The following is a 20727-nucleotide window of genomic DNA, read 5'->3' as shown; positions in this document are numbered from 1 at the left end:
CCGATTTTTCTTTTATCATCGCAAACGCAGAAATAACAGCAGTCACGGTGTTACTGCAGGTCTATCATCAGGTGGTGGCATCAACCAATCCATCAAGACAAGGCTCATTAGTTATGAACATCAACGGTAGATTTGTGTTTTGTATCTAAAGGGGTTCAGTTACACCAGACTATAAAAGAAACACATGCCAGAATATTCCAGTGGGTGCTCGCAGGCCAATAAAAGGAGAGCCATTTGTCATGAAAGCAGTCAAGCTCCATTGTGGGAGCACAGGGTCAACTGACAGTGTAGTTTCCTCTGACAGCCAGCCAATAAAGACAGTGGTTGGGAAGTTTTAGAATCTTATTTTATTAAATCAAAAGTACACATATCTACAAATTGTAGATACATTTTCATACAGGTTTAGAAAGTACAGTACAATTTAAGTAGATCTCTTTTTTCAATGTGATATTTACAATGTGTTTTTTTTTTTCACTTTTTTTTTCCAAAATGTATTGTATTACTCTCCCTGTGTACTTCACAATTGATGGAATGAAAATATGGCTGTAAAAAGGGACGTACAGTATATTAGGACATGTGATAGGATCCTTAAGAAAAAGATATGATTTAAAAACAAAATCAAACAGGGAGCATCATTTCAGCTGAAAATGATAACAGCTCGAGTCCCCCGAACGTCTGCTCCCTAGGTTTCTGTTTTTGACTTAAAGCTACAGTATCACTCAAATGAGACAACTACACTACCGCCACATTTCAACGTCCAGACTCTTCCTACTTCATCTGCCGCCATGCTGCGTTTCACTCACACTGATGCAGCAATGACAAATCGACAAACAGAGCACGTCCTGTTTTTGGCTCAGTGAATGACACAAAACAAAAATGACAAACAGCCCATACATTCAACTGCACAGGTCTACAAGTATGTCTGAAAATTACATTACACACATATGCACAGGTCCAAGATTCACAATGCATAGCTCACCTATGACAAAACTGAGTATTAGTGGTTAAGACAAATGGCCATGGTAGTCATGAGGTCCCAAATTATTTGATATATAAAAAAAACAGGTACAGGCAAGCAAAAGCAGATCCTCCCTTGATATTGTGCATATAGGAGTTTGATTTTCAGACTAGTAACAACATGTAGAAAGGAAACGTGAGGAACAATGGAAATAGATCGAGACTCAACATCATCGTTAAATAGTGGGTACATGTTTGGATCGCACAAGTCTAGTTCACTGTGGCTCGCGTTCCTAATAAAATACTGATTAAAATTTGAGTTCGGGTGGTCACCTGTAATGCATACTGTGCCTCTGGTGTCACCTAGCTGTCAGACTAAGGGGCTACAGTCAAACACAAACAAGAGAAAATGTACAATACTAATGAGGGCCACCTTTGAGCTTAGGTCAAGACAGCATTCACGTGAATAAGCCAAGAAAACATCACTTTTAAACTAGAATTTGGCAGGGCAGTAGCATAGAAACAGAGGCTTGCAAATCCTTATTCTTTTTTTTTGTAGATATATATAGCTGTTGAAGTATGTTAGGGTGGTTTTCAGTGAACTGGCACCAGGACAGTGGATCACTAGAGGTGAAACAGCAAAGGAGATCAAGTCATTTATAAGTAGGTGTAGTAGAATTTAGGAAGTATGCCCATAATACTACTAAGACTCAATAGACCAAAATGTTTTTAACTAAGTATCTGTATTGCAAAACTATCACTTGGCACAGACTACACACAAACACGAGTTACTGGTAAAGTGCAAGGAGAGCTGTGTGGATAGCAGGAGAAGAAGGGGCTTACAGTGCGAAACTTTGAGGGATTTTTAATCGATTAAATAACCGGAGACGTCATTTAGCTTCCCTGTGAATCAGAGCTGCTGCAAAACCATCAAGTCAAAATGAAAGGCAACACTTTAAAGTAAACTGAAACTGAGTCAACGGAGAAAATAAATCGCCAAGTCTTCTCTCAAATGTGAGGATTTGCTGCTTTTTTCTTATGTGACAGTAAACTGAATATTTTTGGGGTTTTGGACAGTTCATTGGACAAAGATGTCACCTTGAGCTTTAAGAAACAGCCTTTAACAGCCTTTTCTGAAGATAAATCTAGAAAATAAGTGCCTGAATAATTGCTAAGAAAAAGAATAATTAATTGCAGCCCTAATCTTATCACACAGTACTTAATTGTGGAGGACTGTTCAAATTACACAGCGTGCACATCTTGGCATTTTCTTAAATGGTGTAGTTTCAAATCAATAACAATGGCGTGTTATCACATTTTCACTTTTTGAAAGTGTACTCATTTTGTATGCACAAGACCTTCTTGCAGTTCAGTGCACCAGGCAGAAACCTGTCAGCTCATAAATGTTCTGCTGATTATTTGACAGCACAAATCTGGATCGTATTCTTAGGTTTCGTGTTGCCAAACTGCCTTCCAATATCTGACAGCTATTGCTGAAAGTTTTTTTTTTTTTTAAATAAAAGGAGGCAAAGTATAATGATTGGAACAAAATGAAACAGCCATTTTTAGTCACACCAAATGATTGTCAAGGACTACACGCAACCAAAAGAGCACACCTCAAATGGAAAACCTTTCAATCTAATTCCTCTCTGATCCTTGACTGCTTTATGAGTGATATGATTCCCAACTGCAGAAATGAAAATGAAAGCATGTGCAACTCGGTTTCACAAGAGTTCAAGCCGTTCAGTCTCTGGTTGATATTTCTAACTTAAAAGGGAAAGAGCACTAATAAAAATAGATCTAAATATCACATTTGTATTTGCAACCCCAAAACCTTGACATTAATTTAATAATTTCTGATCCTCGGTTGTGCTACCAGCTGTGTGAAATATAAGTGCGTAGTATAAAGAGACCAACATCGGTAAGTAAGAGCCTGTCTTTTGTGTGATAAGGAACATTTGGACAATGCTCCTGCTTGAGTCCTCGACCAGTCAAGTAAATAACAGATCTCCTTGAAATGGAAGAGATGCACCACTGGAAGCTTTCAGAAGAGGAAGAGAGGAGGGGAGTCCTCCGCTTACTGGAAATATAATGGTTTGTGTGGACTGGGATGGCAGGCCATGGATGGGCAGAAAGAAGGAAGGGGAAGGAAGTGCTAAAAGCAAGCACAGTCCATTTATGTCCAGCCAGCTGGCAGCCAGTATTGAAGGCCTCGGTCCTCAGAGTAGGCTACAGCGGAAGAAGCTGGTCTTTTTCTGAGGCTCTGAGATCTTGACTCCATGACTGCTCCCCTGCGGAGTGTTGCCCTCCTGCAAACATGACAAATAAACAGGTCACTGCTTTGAAAATACTTTTTAATATGCAACTAATACTAAGTTGTATGCCCAAAAGGTTCTTCTTACCAATTTTGTGTCCATTTTTGATTTGATGTCTCTGGCGAGTGTCAAAAATGCCTGTGAACCAGAACAAAAGCACATGTCGTCATACTGATGACGTCTGATCTGTTAAGCATATTAGAATTCGAGGTAGAATGGCTACATACATTTTCCACGTTGATGTTGGCCTTTGCACTGGTCTCCATGAACTTTATGCCATACTCTAATGCAAGCTGAAAGGAAAAACAAAGAGTCACATCAATTAACATTTTGCAAGGTCTGTTGATGCATGTTTTTCACGTTATACCAGTATAATAGTGCATCAGTATTATTATTCATTATCAAAAATCCAACAACTTATTCATTCAACTTGAACCAAACTTCTTACTTTCTCTCCCCTGTCTTTGGACACCTGCCGCTTGTCATTGATGTCACACTTGTTGCCAAGGACCATCTTCTCAACATCCGCTGATGCATGCTGGATCAAGAGAAGAGAAATGTAGTAAATACAATGTGCTACATGATGGCATTCGAATAGTTTAAGAGGTAGCAAGCACGTAGAGGAGGGTCTATTTGGGCCACTGAATACCTCCTCTATGTTCCTTATCCAGTTCTTGATATTATCAAAAGACTTCTCGTTGGTGATGTCGTAGACAAGCATGATGCCCTGTGAAGAAAAGTAAATGAAATGTGTTAAAGTTAATCAGTACTAACTTAGCTAAAGAGCTGTGGCTTCCTAGGAAAGTGAATTTATGTTGCATTCATCTGTCAACATGTGAAGACACTCACCATTGCTCCTCTGTAGTAGGCTGTTGTGATTGTTCGGAAGCGCTCCTGACCAGCCGTATCCCTGAAAAACACCACAATGGTGACATCTTAGAGTGTCATATTTCATAAAGTTTAAGAATGAATATTAAATGCCTTTAAGATCAATATTTCAACAAGCTTCTGTCAATTTCTCACTGCAGTTACGTATGACAGGAATGTATAAGTTGGTGGGGGAGATTCTTACACTGACTTGATCCAACACAAAAGTGTAAAAGGTAGGCATGTGCGTTTGGTATATTAAATGTCTCACTGGATTAATGAATTTTATAGTGAATTTACAGTGATTTTGTCACTGAAGACAGAAAATAAGATAAAGACAAAAAACAAACTCCGCTAAAAATTATAATTAAGAACTTTTAAGGCCAAGTATTCATAGTAATTGTATTTGTAAGGAACCTCACCTTGAGTAAAGCGTGTACCATTCATACTTTATTAGCCAAATATTGATAAAACACCGCCATCATGTCACATACCCAGTAATAAAGGAATTAAGATAAACTTACCATATCTGTAACTTTATCTTCTTGCCGTCGAGCTCTATTGTCCTAATCTTGAAATCAATGCCTGGAGGGATAAAAAAGGATCATACCATGTCAATCATAACGTTAGCTTGCTAGCTTAATATGCCTGTCAAACGTCTGGCCGAAACCGCTATGACACAAGAAATGACACTCGCAGACTTGGAATAAGGAGCCACTCGGTTTCTCGTTACGACAGACGGCGGTAGTAAGTGCATAAAAGAACAGCGGTGCTTTTATAATGCTTAGATTAATCAGCTATAGCTTGTTACATATCAGCCTTTCCGGTGTCTTACCAGGATGTATACGCGGCCTGATGGCTAACGTTCGAGCTACTTGGCTAACCGCTAACGTTGACTAGTAAGCAGGGGAGCCACCCGGCATGACTTTTTAATACAACACACACATTTCAGTTATTACATCGCCTGCCGCAAAGCACACAGGTAACAGTCTTTCCCATTCCTCTCTCTTATTCATGACTTCATTATATTTATGACATCTATAAGAACGACGTTTTTTTTTTTTATTAACGACAATTGGAAAACAACTTCCAGCCATTAACGTAGCATAGCCAGCATTCCAGCAAATAGCCCGAGCCTCGGACAGAGACCATTGGCGTATTGTAAACACACAGAAAGACACAGTTTACATGACCAAAATCATACCTATAGTTGAGATAAACGTTGAGTTGAAGGCGTCCTCTGAAAACCTGAACAGAACACAGGTCTTCCCGACACCAGAATCGCCGATTAACAGTAATTTAAACAAATAGTCGTATGTCTTCGCCATACTTGATATTATTGCGGAAATCCCGCCCGGCGAAGCAGTGATCTGAAATTCAGAAATGACGCCCCCTGCTGGCTCGGAATTCACCAGCTGTTCATATGTGACTGGGACCAGTGGGCGTTTACACCCTTTACTAACTGCAGGCTGCACTTAAGTGGCTCACTCTACTTTTTACATATTATATTTTACTTTATTCCACTTTACACTTTGCATAGGTATATATTGTACTTTCACTACATTTATTATAAAGGTATAGTCGGCAGTTATGCACATTTAGATTTTACTTGCAAAACACGTTTAATTTATAAAGTATGATGCATGACAATATTAAAATGCTGCTTACATGATAATGCATGCATCATAGTGATCCAATTGTAGCTATAGTATATAGAATGGCATTGCATTTGAATATTAAGTCCTTCTATTTTGAACTTGTGTACATATATTCCTGATGAAACTTGCTTTTACAGAATGAAAATTTGAATGCAGAATGCATATCGTGGTATTTCATCTTTTTTTGACAAAGAAAATCTCTATAAAAGGTCCAATTTAGTAATTTTCTGAGCTTTCAACCATATCACATGATCTTAGTGGAAAGACTTTCTAAGTTGTCATGGAGATGGTTTAGGTGACATTACTGTTGTGGGACCAAAGGACCAGCAGCTAAGCAACATCTCCAGGCTTGTGTTGGAGGTATTCACTGTCTTAGTGGAGCACGCAGAAGACACCGTGCATGTTCACATGTGTAAAGTGAAGTGTGAGCTCCTTCTGCCGCTACACTCAAACTGCCTGAAGGACACACACGGACACACACGGACACACAGAACTCTGTATTCATACACAGAGGACAAACACAGTCAACATATCACTTGAAACTCATAATCATCAGCATCATCAGTTTTATTTGTGCTCAGAGTTTGGTCTACAACAGAATTTCCAGCACCGAAACTGAATATCATATGGACCCAAAACCATTTTTAAAAAAGGAAAAGAAACAAAAGAAACATAAATATATAAAAAGGGGTACATTTGTTCTAACAACCAGGAATAAGGATGACATCACAGAAAATGGATGGCATGTAGAAAATCTCTTTTACAAAACAAATGTTTTTTTTTTTATTGTTTGGAGTTCTTCTTGGCATTTTACAAGCTATTGAGCTCCTGCAGTGTTTGGTCCAGGACTTGGTGCATTCCTAGGTTTTCCTCTTTTGCGGTCGATAGGTCCTCTGCAATAAAAAAGTAGCAGCAGATATAAAATGCAATGGCTAAGTCAGTGAACAGATGAATTGATCATATGACTTCAGTGGGTAAGATATGGGTCATTTTAGAGCAGACATGGCACATGTAAACCCACAAATTTGACCTTTTCATAATGCTGAATAAATATTATAGCTGCAGAGTAGTGAAAAGTGAAATGACAGAAGACAAGGTAAAAGAGAAAAATATCTTTATTGAGTTTTAGTTTAATGCAAAAGGAGCAAGGAGCAGTGAGAGCTAAGGGAGAAAAGAAGTGACAGAGTGCTTCCAATCAGGTGAGACCCAAGAGAAAGTGAAAAACATCAGGAGCTAGATGAAGGTTTACAAGGTGTTCATATCATTGAGGGCATGATCCAGCTCCTCGCTGATAGCCTTGAATTTCAGCTTCTGAGTGTACAGTTCGTCTGCAGGTCGAAGGGCAAAGAGAGGGAGAGCAGGTGGAGGGAAATGTAGACCATGGAGGGAAATCAGGAGGAAAAAGAGAGAAGTCAGGTCAAAGATTAAGAATGAGAAATTTAAGAATGATAAAGATTTGAAGTGACGTGAAGAAACAGTGTAGATAACCACAGGACTGAAAAAAGGATTCAAATGAAGCGTACCTTCTAAGTCATCTATGGTCTTTTCCAGCTTAGCCACTGTCCTCTCTGCAAATTCTGCACGGGTCTCCGCCTTTGAAGACACAACAAACATATTAATCATCGTGAAACAGCCTACCTCAAAGAATATACAATTCACGTTCCAAAAACGTTCGGATGCTGCGTAAAACGTACATAAAAACAGAATTCAATCATTTGCAAACCGGTAACAGTTTTTCAAAGTGTTCCTGAGCTCATGTACTAACATCCTTTATACAGTCAGGTGTTCACAAAGTGGTGAACCTCGCTCCATCCTCACTTGTGAACGACTGAGCCTTTCCAGGATGCTTCTTTCATACCCAATCATGATACTATCACCTGTTACCAATCAACCTGTTTACCTGTGGAATGTTCCAAACAGGTGTTTTTGGAGCGTTCCACAGCTTTCACAGTCTTTTGTTGCTCCTGTCCCAACATTCTGTTTCATTCATGTTTTCCACAGCAAGTCCCAACTTTTTTTGGAATCGTAGTTTGAGCAGATATGAACTTACCTCCTTAAGTCTGTCATTCAGGACTTTAATCTCCTCCTCATATTTGTCCTCCTTCTCAGAGTACTATGGAGACAGAAATAGAAGGAGAACTGACATTTGCTCTTTTCAAGAAAGTTCCATTAGAGTTTTGAAGTTGCGAAGCTCATTCTGGACAGAAAGGTGAACTGAAAGAACACACTTCCTTTACTTTATCAGATCCCCAGGATATATCAGCACTAACCTTATCAGACTGGGCCTCTAGTGACTTGAGGTTGTTGGTGACATTCTTCAGCTCTTCCTCCAGGTCACCGCACTTACTGTACGAACAGAGAAATGCTTTGAAATTGTCTGAATGTGTTTGAGGTGTTATCTGGGTAACAGCTGAGCGATGGCTGCGAGCATGCATAGAACTGCTTCATTGTATTTGTGCTTACAGCTCTGCAATCTCTGCCCTCTCTTCTGCTCTCTCCAGCTCACCCTCAAGGATCACCAGTTTGCGAGCAACCTGACATTAAAAAGGCACAAAAATCAGAGTTGAGCCAAAACACAAATGGCAACAGATACACAAGAGAGCCGAAAGTCAGCTGAAAAGTCGGCTCGCACCTCCTCGTATTTGCGGTCCGCCTCCTCAGCGATGTGTTTGGCCTCTTTGAGTTGCATCTCCTGGATCTCCATCTTCTCCTCATCTTTCATGGCTCTGTTCTCGATCACCTTCATGCCTCTGACAATTAGAAAGACAGACAGCCTTCAATTTCAACAGCGCAGACGCCACAAATTTGGGCAACATTTGCAATTTATCATTCAGTTGTGACAGCTTTTGTAGATTTTTGTGTTTTCAGTCTCAACATTACGCAGATGATAGGACTCTGTTCTTGCACATTTTGCTGGCACATTCTGCATGAAAGCTATGAAGATGTGAGTGTCACTGGACATAAAAACAGACAAAACAACAACAGGGTTGTTTAATTATCCAAGTGATTCTGTGACGTTTGCTGCTAAAAATTAAACTTTGAATTTGCAATTTCTTATGGGAAAATATCCTGCACAATCCTCTACTCATTTTGTATCTGCACACTTTAACTCTGATTAATAGTGTATCTTCCTTATTTCCTTTGCTCTAATTTGATTTTTTCCGTTAAGTAGCTGCTCTACCACCTCGTCCATTTTATACAGCTAAAATGTGACCTCATCCTATGAAGCTATAGATCATTGCTTCCAACCAATCAGAGCATTGGCAATTTTGACCAGACTGGGAGCCTCTGAATTCAAAGATGGATGCGACAGTGATTAAACGTAATCTATGACCCAACCTACTTTTTATTGTGCTCTAGCAAATTCTGGGTGCTGGCAGCTAATAGCAGTATCTCTAATTGGTGGAACCTGCTTTTAGATCAAGACAATATATAATGAATCACATTGTCTAAAAGCCATAAGATGATCACATACCAATCTTGCAGCTGATGGCAGTGATGTCATTTATGTTTAACACACTGTGACCATGAGGTCCGCGTCGGCGCTCACCTTTCACTCTCATCTGCCGCCTTCTCAGCCTCCTCCAGTTTCTGCAGGGCCGTGGCCAGTCTCTCCTGTGCGCGGTCCAGCTCCTCCTCCACCAGCTGGATCCTGCGGTTCAAAGATGCCACATCGCCCTCCGCCTACAGCAACACAGAGAGGAAGGGAGACAGAGAGGGGTCACAGGTCAGAGGTCAGCCAGGAAACACGCTGCTGCCACAAGAGGAAGGATACTGCTGAGGATGGCTGCACATTGGAAAGCAGCTGTATGATACCAAGTCACCGATTTCCAAAATGTTTTCTGCCTCTTAATTTTGAGTGTAAGGTCTCATTAACAATGTAGTTAGGGTTAGGTGTAATCCGTTTCTGTATTCCCCTTTCTTGAAGTCAAATGGTCTGAACACTATAAGCTGTGTCCATTTGCTCTATAAGCCATTATGTCTTTTAATTCTACCTGGGCATGCATGTATACATATATGCATATATTTTTTCCTGCTGTCCATTACTTCAGACTTCATGTGTGTAATTTTCACTCTCAATGACCATGATGAGTTCTGGACTTTGTACACATACTCTGATAACCTGCTGATGTAGAACACCAGAGTTGCAGATTTAACCCTGACCTAACTGAGGTGGTTCAGCCGACCTGACTTTTATAACGTCAACCCATTTAATGTTTGGGGGGGGCAACAGATGGCCTCTCTTCGGCCTGTTTCCTGTGAGACTGATACCACAGATAACCCGTCTGCTCTCTTCTTCCTGTGTGGAGGCTCCAGAGGAGGAGGAAGGATTACAGCTCCTAATTTCAGATATGTGCCAAATGTTATTCAGTCAAACAGCTCAACGGGCGAGCAGAGACAAAGGCTGCTGGATGCTTGACAAAACAGGAGGAAAACGTTTTCCATGGGGTTTTGCCTTGAAGTGGGAAGAATCCATGCTTTTAAAAGGTTACAAGGCTGCCATCGCTTAATGTTTAAGCAATCACGTTGTCAGTTAATAAATACTGAGGGCGCCCGTTGCTTTTCAAGGTGTTTGACAAGATATAGGGCGGGTTTCAGTTAGATAACGCAGCCGAACAAAAGTCTGGCAAGGAGTGTCAGTACAACGATGCCCCAAACTTCCCATAAGCCTCTGAATCAACCACAGTGACGCGTTTTAAGATAAAAACAACAAGTCTACCAATGGGATTCGGTTGCAAAGCTTTGAATTCTTACGGAAGCGTTATGCGAGTGTCTTTATGGCTACCTGCGGCCCAACGCTGACAGTTTGCGTGTAAATTGTTTATAATCCCGAATAAAGATGATAGACAGGGTTGTGACCGTTAAAGATAAATAAAAAAAATGCGACATAAGTTGGATGAATGATGAGTTATCTCACTTTTTCGCGCTGTTCACGTTCAGTGTCCAGCTCCCTTTGTGCTGCCAGTTCACGATCCTCTGCATCATCAAGTTGTTGCTGGAGGGTTTGGATTTTCTTCTTTACCAACTCCATGATTTCGATTTGTGTGTTTTCTCAAAATCAAAGAAGGAATACCCTAACCCCGGGGAAAAAAAACGTCAGACTGTATCCTCCAAAAGCTGCTGATTTGCGTCAAAGTTGCAAAGTCCGAGGAAAAAGTTTTTTCTCGGGCAGGAAGTCAGAGAGTGATGAGATGGGGAGAAAAAAAAGGGCTGGGAGTTTTCAGGAAATTTATGGCGAGATCCTCCAATCCTGTGAAGAAGCCTGGTCTCGGATGACATCACAGGATTTGGGAGGGGAAGGCACTGCGCTTTTCCTCCACAAAAGAGGTGTGTAGAGTCAGTCGTGTGTGTGTGAGTGTGTGTGTGTGTGTGTTAGTGTGTGTGAATGTGAGCTGGATCTTCTATTGTGGACTTATATGGCAAATATCAGGTGTTGCTAAGGCTGCATTTTTTTCTGCTCTGATTAGAGGGAGCGGTGGGGAGATCATGGGGAGGACGACTTCAGTTGCTTCATCTGATTCATCAGTCTGACTGTGTGAATCATGTCTGACGCGAATCATAACGTATTGGCTGAGGTTGTGTGGTAATAAAAGCATGTACGTGTGTGTGTGTGAAGGAGAGAAAGGGAAGTTGTAAAGTGAATAGAAATCAAAGGTCCAAAGATTTGCTTGTGGGAGGAGGGAGGGCCAACGGTGGGGTGGGGCGATAATAATCCTCTGTAACAGGGACTGTTGACCTGCAGAGGCCTGGAATGTAAATTGATTTGGTTGTAGACATGACCCGCAGCCATCGGGTGGCGACACATTCCTTCAGCGCCCCCTTTCGCCCCCTTCCTCCTCCTCCTCCCCTCTCAGGGCTTTATTTTCTCTTTCTGTCCTTGTATCACATTTATATGCATCAGCATCCACGATAAGCAGGGTGAAACACAGTAGGAGAAGAAGAACGGCTGGGCCAAAAAGCAAATCTGTGGGCATCTGATAGGTCATTTGAGACTGAAATCATTTGACCTTTAACCTCTGGGGGTCTTATCTCACCTGCTTTCTCTGGTAGTTTTGGACACATACTGTGGGGGGTCACTTTCGTTTGAAAAGTGAAGTGATCACAGCTGAAACATGAATCCATTAGTAGGAAATTCATCAGGACTATTTTGGCCATATTGTGAGAATTTGCAATTTTTTTTTCTTTTGTAACATTAACTTGAATATATTTGGTTTTTAACTGTTGGCCAGACAAAAGATGTTACGCTGGGCTTTAGGAAACTGGCTGTGAGGGATTCTGAGACTAGTTTTTCATAATGTCCTCACATTTTGTTCATCAAATGATTAACAAAGATAATAATTAATTGAGAAAATAATGTGCAGATGAGGCAAAAGTTTTATCTGCAGATTATTACCCAATTTATCCAAGATCTTCCCCTTTGTCAGTGTGTTGACTCATTTTGTACAAATAAGGAAGAAGAATTGAATGAAATCTTAAGTAAAGAGGTAAAAATGATAAACAGACCTCAGACCTTTGTCAGGTAAAATTCAGGGACAAAGAACAATCCAGACAGTTACAGCCAATACCTCCTCAGGTGAGGCCAATCCGGGACCATGAGCTGTCAGGCAAACAGTCCCACAGGCCGCAAGCATTCAGCCTCACCTGAGGAGACGTTGGCTGTATCAGCCTGTAATGTTCTTTGACCCTCTGTTTTGCCTGATGAAGCTCTATGGGCTGAAATGTTATATCTCTCGAGGTAAAGGGATGGTGTGTGGGAGTTCTCTCTTCTCTTGCCAAGTGTAAATTGTGAAAACCATTTTAGTCATTGTTCTTGTGCAAGACAAAACATTGCCTTGTCATGCCTTGATAATGTATCTTCCTAAAAAATTCTGCAAAACTTGACTGAAAGAAGAGAGTCATCATGCGTCACTGGTAAAACCACATTAGAAAAGTCTCTCTGGTGTCACATCAATAATACTGACTGTCCACAAAAACAAACTAATTTGATTCTGTCCCTCTCCATATTTTTTTTTGCTCAACATTTTGCTTTAGATAAAAGACAAAACACTGAATCAGATCTCATATTTTTCGGGAAACTGAGACATTACTGCAAAAGGAAGAGCAGAAATGACCTAGATGCTCTTTAAAGACGGATTGTTGCCCATAAGGTATGTCCTGTAAGGCCAGACAGACCGGAGTGCAATATCTCCATCCCAAGAAAGGCCAGAGCATTGATTTCATTAGACACTGCAGTATGGGGTTCTCTGTTTGCTCAAGCTGCATTCCTCAGATTCCTGGTCGGCTACAGGCCGGCCAAGTTTTGTCTGTGCTTGAGAAATAGCTCGGTTACAGACCTCACCAAGACTGCAATAACTCTGTGATTCTCAACACTATCTGGGTGAGAGGATACAAGTTAGTCATTTCAGGACTCATTTAAGGTTGTTAGTTCTACATTGTGTTGGAGTTTTAACTAGTTTCTGATATATGTACTGTACAGCCTGCTTCACACATAAAAGGGGCTTTGGCTTTGGCGTGATGGCCCTCTATGCTACCTTCTTTTATCCCTTTGTTCCATTGAAATCACACAACTAGACAAATAACCTTCAAAATAGTTTTGAGTTCTTGTATTTTCTGATCGTCATAGTGTTTATCACTCTGCGGCTATTCATCACCAGCAGCAACCAGACACTACAGGAAACTCTCAAGGCGAGTCCAGGCATGGCCTTTTTTGGGCTGCAAGCATTAGAAGCAACCCTCAGACTGAGGGTTATAAGCACTTCAGTACATTACATACACACACAAAAGAAACCTGTGTGTGTCTATCGCTGGTCTTTTTTCAATCAGGAAGGGACATTTAGCTCAGTCCATCTGAAAGAATACTTTACAAGACTGAAATTTAAAAGTACGTCCCTCTGTAATGTGGGTAATGTGTTTCAGATGGCGTCTTTGTGGTTAACTTACATCTGTGGCCTTCTTCTCCGACAGTTCCAGTTTCTCCTGAGCATCCTTCAGGGCCTCCGAGTACTTGTCCAGCTCATCCTCCGTTCCCTTCAGCTTCTTCTGCAGAGCGAGCAGCTCATCCTCCAACTGAAAGAGGCCGAACGTGACAGAGAGTCATGGAGAGTGCAGAAAACCAAACCAAGCTTTCGCTCTTTAGAAGCACGTATCAATGAAACACTTGATGAAAAAATCCAGCATTGTTTCAATACAATGACATTATATCTATAGTTTTGAGATGGTTAATTAGATATTTGTATATGTTCTTGATATATTAGACAGGTGGACATTAGTTTGAGGGACAGAGGGATGCTCATTTATTAACATTTTTAGTTTAAAATCATTTCAGCAGACGAGTACCAACACAAATAAGATGTCTCAAAACAAGACTCTCTGTGTCTGTGGACATGCCCGCGGCTTTGTGGATGTACAGCAGTGCTTTGAGCCAAGTGCTAACATCAGCAGGTCTAGCAGGTATAATGTTTACCATGCCCAACATCTTAGTTTAGTGAGTTAGCATGCTAACAGATGCTAATTAGCATTTGCCACCAAGTGCAGCTGAGGCTGATGGGAATGCCAGTTTTACAGGTGTTTGGTCATAAACCAAAAGCCTTGGAAAAATTTAAATTTGGGTGATGATGCTAGGATATGATGTCCCTACATGGTACTCTGTCAGGGCAATTCTAATTCTACTGAGGAAAACGTACAAAAAAGGGATAGATGTCTGGTCAAAAAATGTTTATCCCAAACAAAAGCTTTTTTGTTGTTATTCTTTTGTTTGTTCGTTTACATGTTCATCTCTTGGTTGTATGTGTTTATAAAAGTTGAAAACATCAGTAAAAATTAAGTGCAAAGAAATTGGATGATGGCATTAGATGAAAAGTCAGAGCATCACCAAACTTCATACAATTAATTCATAGAGGACATGAATGTGTGGATGAAATGAGATGGCTATCCATCTGATAGTTGTGGAGATATTTTGCTTAAAACCACAAATATCAATTTCATGGTGGCACCAGAGGAAACATCAGGGGAAAACCTGTTTCATTAGGATCGATCTTCTGGGGACCATGAATGTCTGAACACAATTTCATGTTGTTCAAATATTTCACTCCAGACAAAACTAGTGGACGGAGTCAATGCCGATCTGCTAGCGTGGCTAAAAATTCAGCTCCCATTACTCTTGATAATCTACAGACGTTGCTGTCAAAAGACTATTTCTTTGGTAGAAAGTAGTTCCAGAGTAAACCCTTCACGTAGAAGTCTGTGGATCATCAAGAGTGACCAGAGCATTCTTTTGCAATTTGGGTGAACCGATCCTTTAATTGCAGCTGGAGTCTGTTGTCTGTGATGTATGTTGTTACTGTGTGTTAGTTTTGTGTATTTTCAGAGCCTTCTGTCAGCCTAACTTATCGTGCCAAGAATAGCAAAGAAAGCATCTCTGAGCGCTGCCTGTATCACAAACAATCCAAAGAGCTCCGCATAATCTTCTAGGATTTCATGCTGACTGCTCCTTGCTGTGAAGACATGCCGGGGGAACATATGTGCGGTGCCAATGATAACTGTCACTCCTCGTGCTCTCCGAGGGTATGATGAGAGCATTAGCCTACAGAGAGAGGATTCTTTCCACTTGCTTGTGTGTAGCTCCTGGCTTTGTCCGTGCCCCTCCGACTCCCTGCTCTCTAGCATTCCTCTCGTACCGCCATGATGACGAGACCACCTCCCACTGTGCAATAATTGCCTCTATTTAGAAACCTCAAATATCCTATTACATCTCCAGATCCTACTTTGCTCGTATCAAGTGGTGCAAGTACGCTATCATTAAGTTAGCCCTCGCAACATCGAGCTGTCTCAGGCTCTCGCACTGCAGCACCAAATATGGATGTGCAGATATTTGGAATTTGTGAGGTTTTCTTTGCCGTGGTGCAGATTTAAAATTCAGACAAGGATGCTGGGTAATGCGGCACCCTTCTGCTCAAGAGTCAGAGAAACAGCTGCTATAGATTGGTTAGGTTGTTTTAACTCCTGCAGCACCACTTCTGAAAGCTTCAAGTAATCCCTCTGGTTCACTGTGGATAATATGTCCAGGATTCATCTCACTGCCATACTGTTCATACATCCCTGTGGACAGCCTCCAGCTTCTGCTGCCCACCATCAGACAAGGCCCAAGGGCTCAGTATCAGCTGCTCTCTGAGGTTTAGTACTTGGTGCTTAAGGAAATGCCTCACATTTTATGTTGACCCCCTTTACACAAGTGCTTTAGTATTTATTTATTTGCTTTTGGACCAAATTATCAGTGTAATTAAAAAACGGCAATATGATAAACATATGAGAGAGACAGAGAGACTATCACAAAATACACAAATGGAAACTATATGCAACTTTGTTCTGATGAGAGCGACTACATGTCAGAATAACCTTGATTTGTTGTTCTACTCTAGATATGGCTTTGCAATACAGTTGAAATCAACATTATATAGACATTTATGTACTTTATATATCATCATATGGAAAATGTGCAAGTGTTGCTCCGTTGTTTTTCAGTACATCAAAAACTTTTAATTATAGTTTGCTCAGATTAAATAATTTGAACAACAACTAGCTCTCTTTTTGCAGCTATTATTGTATTGTTTTAAAGTGTCTAACTTTTATATAAAAGCATATTGTACCTTTTGTTTTTCAATGCTTCATCTTGTATATTGTAAATGATGATATTGAATTATTGCCCAGCTAACTCAGATTCAGTAGAATTAGTATTATACAAGAAGACACAATGCACACATTGTCAGTCCATCCATCCATCCATCCTCCGTTCCCATTACAGCTTATCAGCCTTGTCTCACCTGCTTGCACTTATCCTCCGCTGCCTTCTGGTCGGACTCAGCCTGCTCTGCCCTGTCGATGGCGTTCTCCTTGTCCAGCTTCAGCATCTGCATCTTCTTCTTGATGGCCTCCATGGTGACGGTTGGGTCTCAGTGTCTCGCAGGCTTCAGGAAAAAAAAAAGAAGATTTTACTTCTTTTGGGTGAAAAGCCGTTGCAGATGTTCAGAGGAAGACGCCTCAAAAGAGCCCTCTCAGGGTTGAGGGGGAGAGCAGCCAGCAGATGCAGACAGGAGGAGAGAGACGGAGCTCAGAGCGAGTGGGCAGAGGAGAGGAGAGGAGGATGCAAACTGAGAGACGGTGGAGCTCTATGTGATTTAAACTTGACTCGAGGTTTGGAGACAGCCCCAGTCTCTAGTGACAGCCCTTTCCCACCGTTTACCCCTTCTGCCACTCCCCGCTTTTGCTACTCTAGAACTTACTGTGCCCCCCTCCCTAATCTAAACTTCACCTCTTGAAGGCTCTTGAAGGCATACACAGCCTGTCTCCTTATTTGGATCATGGCCTTTTTGCTTTGGACAGAACAGGGGAGGAATAGCAGATCAGAAGAGGCAGACTGATCAGGATCAAAAGGACATTGTTCACATGAGTAATATGAGTTACTGACGCTTCCTTTTCCCCCCCACTTTGGGCTGCATATCTATATGCCTGTGTTCTTACTTAGGAATGTTCAAATTGATGTTAATACCAGAGTTGGTTAGAAGAGGACATAGTTTAACTTCCACCGCTGAATGAAAAAGGGCTGTATGGAAAATGATCCAGCCAAAGAAAATTTAGGGAAAAAGCCGTCTGCGTGTGATCTACACCAGGCAGCCGGAGCTTTACAGTCGAGCTGCAAAGACATAAACCACAGGTCTACTGCAATTAAGAACCTCTTAATTACCATTGGTCTGACAGACCTTTATTTAGATCTGTTTTCTGTCATTTGTAAGACGCACATTATGAAAAGTATTGTTGACTGGAGGATGCAACTTGTGTTACTGAGATGGTTTCCAGGAATACAAGTTTATGCACCTCTGTGATGTCTGAAAAATGTGTCATGGTACACACTTCATGCTCTTTGTCTGCAGATTAAAGTTTACATCCGAAATCAAATGGCAAGAAAAGCAAATGTGAACTAGAGCAGATATTTATATTTATGTGATTTTATAAATTGGAGGTGGAGGTACGTATGTCTGTGTGTGTGCTGACGACATCTAATGGCCATGTCTGCTTGCTTTCAGCTCTTCTGTGCCAGCTGCCCCGGCTAAAAATAAAGATGACAAGGAAGCTCGAAGAACAGTGAGGCATACAGTGGCCATTTAAGTGACATCTGAAGATAAACTTGGGCAAATGCATCTCTTGTTCCTCATGTTGCATTGCCACTTTTGCAGCATGTATAGCCTTCTTTGTTGTTATTCCTTATAGAGACATTTTCCTGGCTGTGCTTTGGCACAGAGGACACTGTCCAAGAAAAAGAACTGAAAATAAATAGGAGAATCTGTGTTTCCTGCGGGTACTTTGAGTTTAGCATATTATTTTGAGGATCATATTGTTACTGACCAGTGAAAACCGTGGAGCTTTTGAATTTGTACTGGTAAACTGAAGGATTGATTTAGGATCTACTTCAGAATAGGCATATAAGTAACAGTATAGTTTAGGATAATCGTTATGTGAGATGGGCTGAGGTCTTTTGGTATGAGGTTAGGGCCACCTCCACCTCATATCACATTGAAGAACTGAGTGTTGCACAGTGTGTAGCTTGCAGGCCTGTAAGAATCACCCTGAGGAAAGTAACAGATACATAAATCCACAAATCTTTACTCCTCTCTATGAGAGGTATGTATCAGTATTACTGTAGAATTCTTTGTAGTGGGGGAGGTAACCTGCAGCCTTTTTTGGCATAAGTTTATGAAAGTGGTGACAGTTTGATAGCTTTAAAATCCTGGGGTTAACACAAGCTTCCATTATGACTTGCCACGATAAAGAGAGCGACTCTGTGCCTTATTTGGTATGTCAGGATGCTGGCTGCACACAATGTTATGATAATAGCTTGCTCAGATACTAACATTGGTTTTGGAGCTGTTTTGGTGGTGTTTTCTTTTAATAAGATTCTCTGACTTGTTCAGGTTGCGCAGGGAGCAGAAAGGACGTTCGGAGCAGAACCAGGGGAGGGGAGAAGGCGAGAGGAGGCAAGGGAGAGAGAAATAGAGACAGAGTGAATCAGATGCAGAGTGAGAGAAATCAGAACCCTCCCACAGGAAACCGAGCTAAACTCCTCTTCTCCTTGTATGGTAAAAACTCCCCCAAAAGCCACAGGATCGCCTTGGGAGTAGAGTCAAAGTCCTGCTAAGTATAAATCACAAAGCCATGGGAATGGTGGAACAGATTACAGTGTGTATGAACACTACCATGAGGAGTACAAACTAGTACATTCTTAGTAGGCTAACACGCTTGATGTCATGCAACCGATATTTGGACACGATGTGACCCCTGTATGATCATTTTTCATTTTTACACAGAGAAAATGTATTTTTAACAGTAATCAGTCTAAGGAGACAATATGAACATCTAATGGTCCAAAAGTTTGCTGTGGCAACACCTGCACATCTGACTAATCAAGTATGTAACACCTATGTGATGCACTGACTCATAGTGTACTCAAACAAGCCCATTCGGCGACACAAGTAAACACACGTCAGCCCTGACGCTTGTGTGCAAACACGTCCGTTGACTATGCACACACATCCATCCACCTACAGACCCATATACGCATGCTGTGTATAGCGTATGGCAGTGGCTGAGGGAAGTGGCAGTCTGTTATATTTGGCTCTGTAACTCAGTCCAGTTGTATCTATGACTTCTGACAATGTCTAGACTCCGGCCAAGGGATCCGAGATCCGTTACTATGATGAGACGCAGTTGTCTTGCACAAGCCAGGTGCTGAAAGGCTTTTCACGCCAAAAGGGGTCACTGTTTTTGGAGAAAAAAAAAACTGATGGATGGTCAGTTGTCACTCACATTTTTTTCTGTCCCTGCTCCAGTTACCTCTATATTTAATTTTATCAAACATCAATGCAGATTTTTCACAATGTGATGCCTAATCTACCCAACTGTTCATTCATATTCTCTTGTATCTCTTTGCTGTCCTTCATCACTTCAAAACCCACTCTGTGTTTACAATGCACAGAGGTGAAAAGAACCAGTTGTTTGGGTTAGTGTACTGGAGCAAGTTATTTTAATGGTAAGCCTGTACTACCCTTAATAATTAATCCAGCACTGACATATTAATAAGTGGTATATTTTTAGATATATGAAGCAATGATGCTTCTACTTGTGTTTCAGGAGTCTTTTCACCTCTGTGGAAGTCAGTATTTGTTGCCTGGGTCCCATTTAAGATTTGCAAATCAGCAGTTACAGTAAGTGAGATGATGGACTTAATTAGGTTTCAGTACAAAGTTAGGACGGGGATTATATCAACATTTGTCATACTGAAGATTTGAACAAAGTCAGTGCAGCTGAAGGAAAGTCCGAGTTAAACTTAAAGACACACACTACAATGGAAATACATAATGAATGGCCAATTACAACATGCATGATTGACCACCAAACACAGATAAGAAAGCCTGCTAACAAGCTACAGTTGGTGGCCAAAAGTATGTGGACAGCTTGTCGATGTTCTTTTGTGCTTTTTTATCGGTTTTCATATTTTTCCACAATAAATAAGAACACAAAAGCAAAACAAAACAGATATATCTGTGAAGATTCTCATTCATCCAGGCCATAGTACTTCTAAGTGCTTTACAGAGGCGACTTGCCTGAGGTTTCAGAAAAATATCCTGCTTCCCATACAAGGGGCTTCTTCAGTTCTAACTGACCGGTGGGGAGTCCCAGGTAGATATGCACAACGTGTGTGTGTGTATACCAAATAGGAAAAAGCAAAAAACAAACCATTACAAGAAATACTATATATAATATATATGTCATCATTCTGTCATGCATTTATTCATTGGAGAGTACAGAGTTGGTTGGGCAACTTGATTTAGTGCATAAAGTCTCCTCTCATGCTATTTGGATTGTCTGTTTAGTGGCAT

General features: G+C 41.0%; 2 protein-coding genes across 5 annotated transcripts; both read right to left on the bottom strand.

Annotated features, from left to right (window-relative positions):
- Positions 1–327: 327 nt before the first annotated feature.
- Positions 328–5491, bottom strand: LOC121615441 (ras-related protein Rab-8A). The gene is made up of 8 exons (XM_041949796.1): positions 5344–5491; positions 4664–4724; positions 4122–4182; positions 3922–3999; positions 3721–3810; positions 3500–3565; positions 3360–3410; positions 328–3266 (listed from the first exon to the last, which is right to left on the bottom strand). Exons 1-8 carry the CDS (start codon positions 5465–5467, stop codon positions 3177–3179), a joined length of 621 nt encoding a protein of 206 aa, XP_041805730.1. The 5' UTR covers positions 5468–5491; the 3' UTR covers positions 328–3176.
- An 855-nt stretch (positions 5492–6346) lies between these two features.
- tpm4b (tropomyosin 4b) lies at positions 6347–16957 on the bottom strand. 4 transcript variants are annotated; one of them, XM_041948273.1, is made up of 9 exons: positions 16618–16952; positions 13739–13864; positions 9348–9481; positions 8430–8547; positions 8261–8331; positions 8068–8143; positions 7848–7910; positions 7321–7390; positions 6347–6690 (listed from the first exon to the last, which is right to left on the bottom strand). In XM_041948273.1, the coding sequence occupies exons 1-9, from the start codon at positions 16729–16731 to the stop codon at positions 6608–6610; spliced, it is 855 nt and encodes a 284-aa protein (XP_041804207.1). In that variant the 5' UTR covers positions 16732–16952; the 3' UTR covers positions 6347–6607. The 4 variants fall into 4 exon arrangements, with proteins under 4 accessions (XP_041804207.1, XP_041804210.1, XP_041804209.1 ...); XM_041948275.1 differs by lacking the exon at positions 6347–6690 and adding an exon at positions 6769–7125 and having other exon boundaries at positions 16618–16957; XM_041948276.1 differs by lacking the exons at positions 13739–13864; positions 16618–16952 and adding an exon at positions 10716–11003.
- Positions 16958–20727: the final 3770 nt, after the last annotated feature.

This window comes from Chelmon rostratus, chromosome 12 (assembly GCF_017976325.1).
Source record: "Chelmon rostratus isolate fCheRos1 chromosome 12, fCheRos1.pri, whole genome shotgun sequence".
NCBI classification, from domain to species: Eukaryota; Metazoa; Chordata; class Actinopteri; order Chaetodontiformes; family Chaetodontidae; genus Chelmon; species Chelmon rostratus.
The sequence above is the reverse complement of the archived record's forward strand: the minus strand, read 5'-3'. Positions and strand labels throughout refer to the sequence as shown.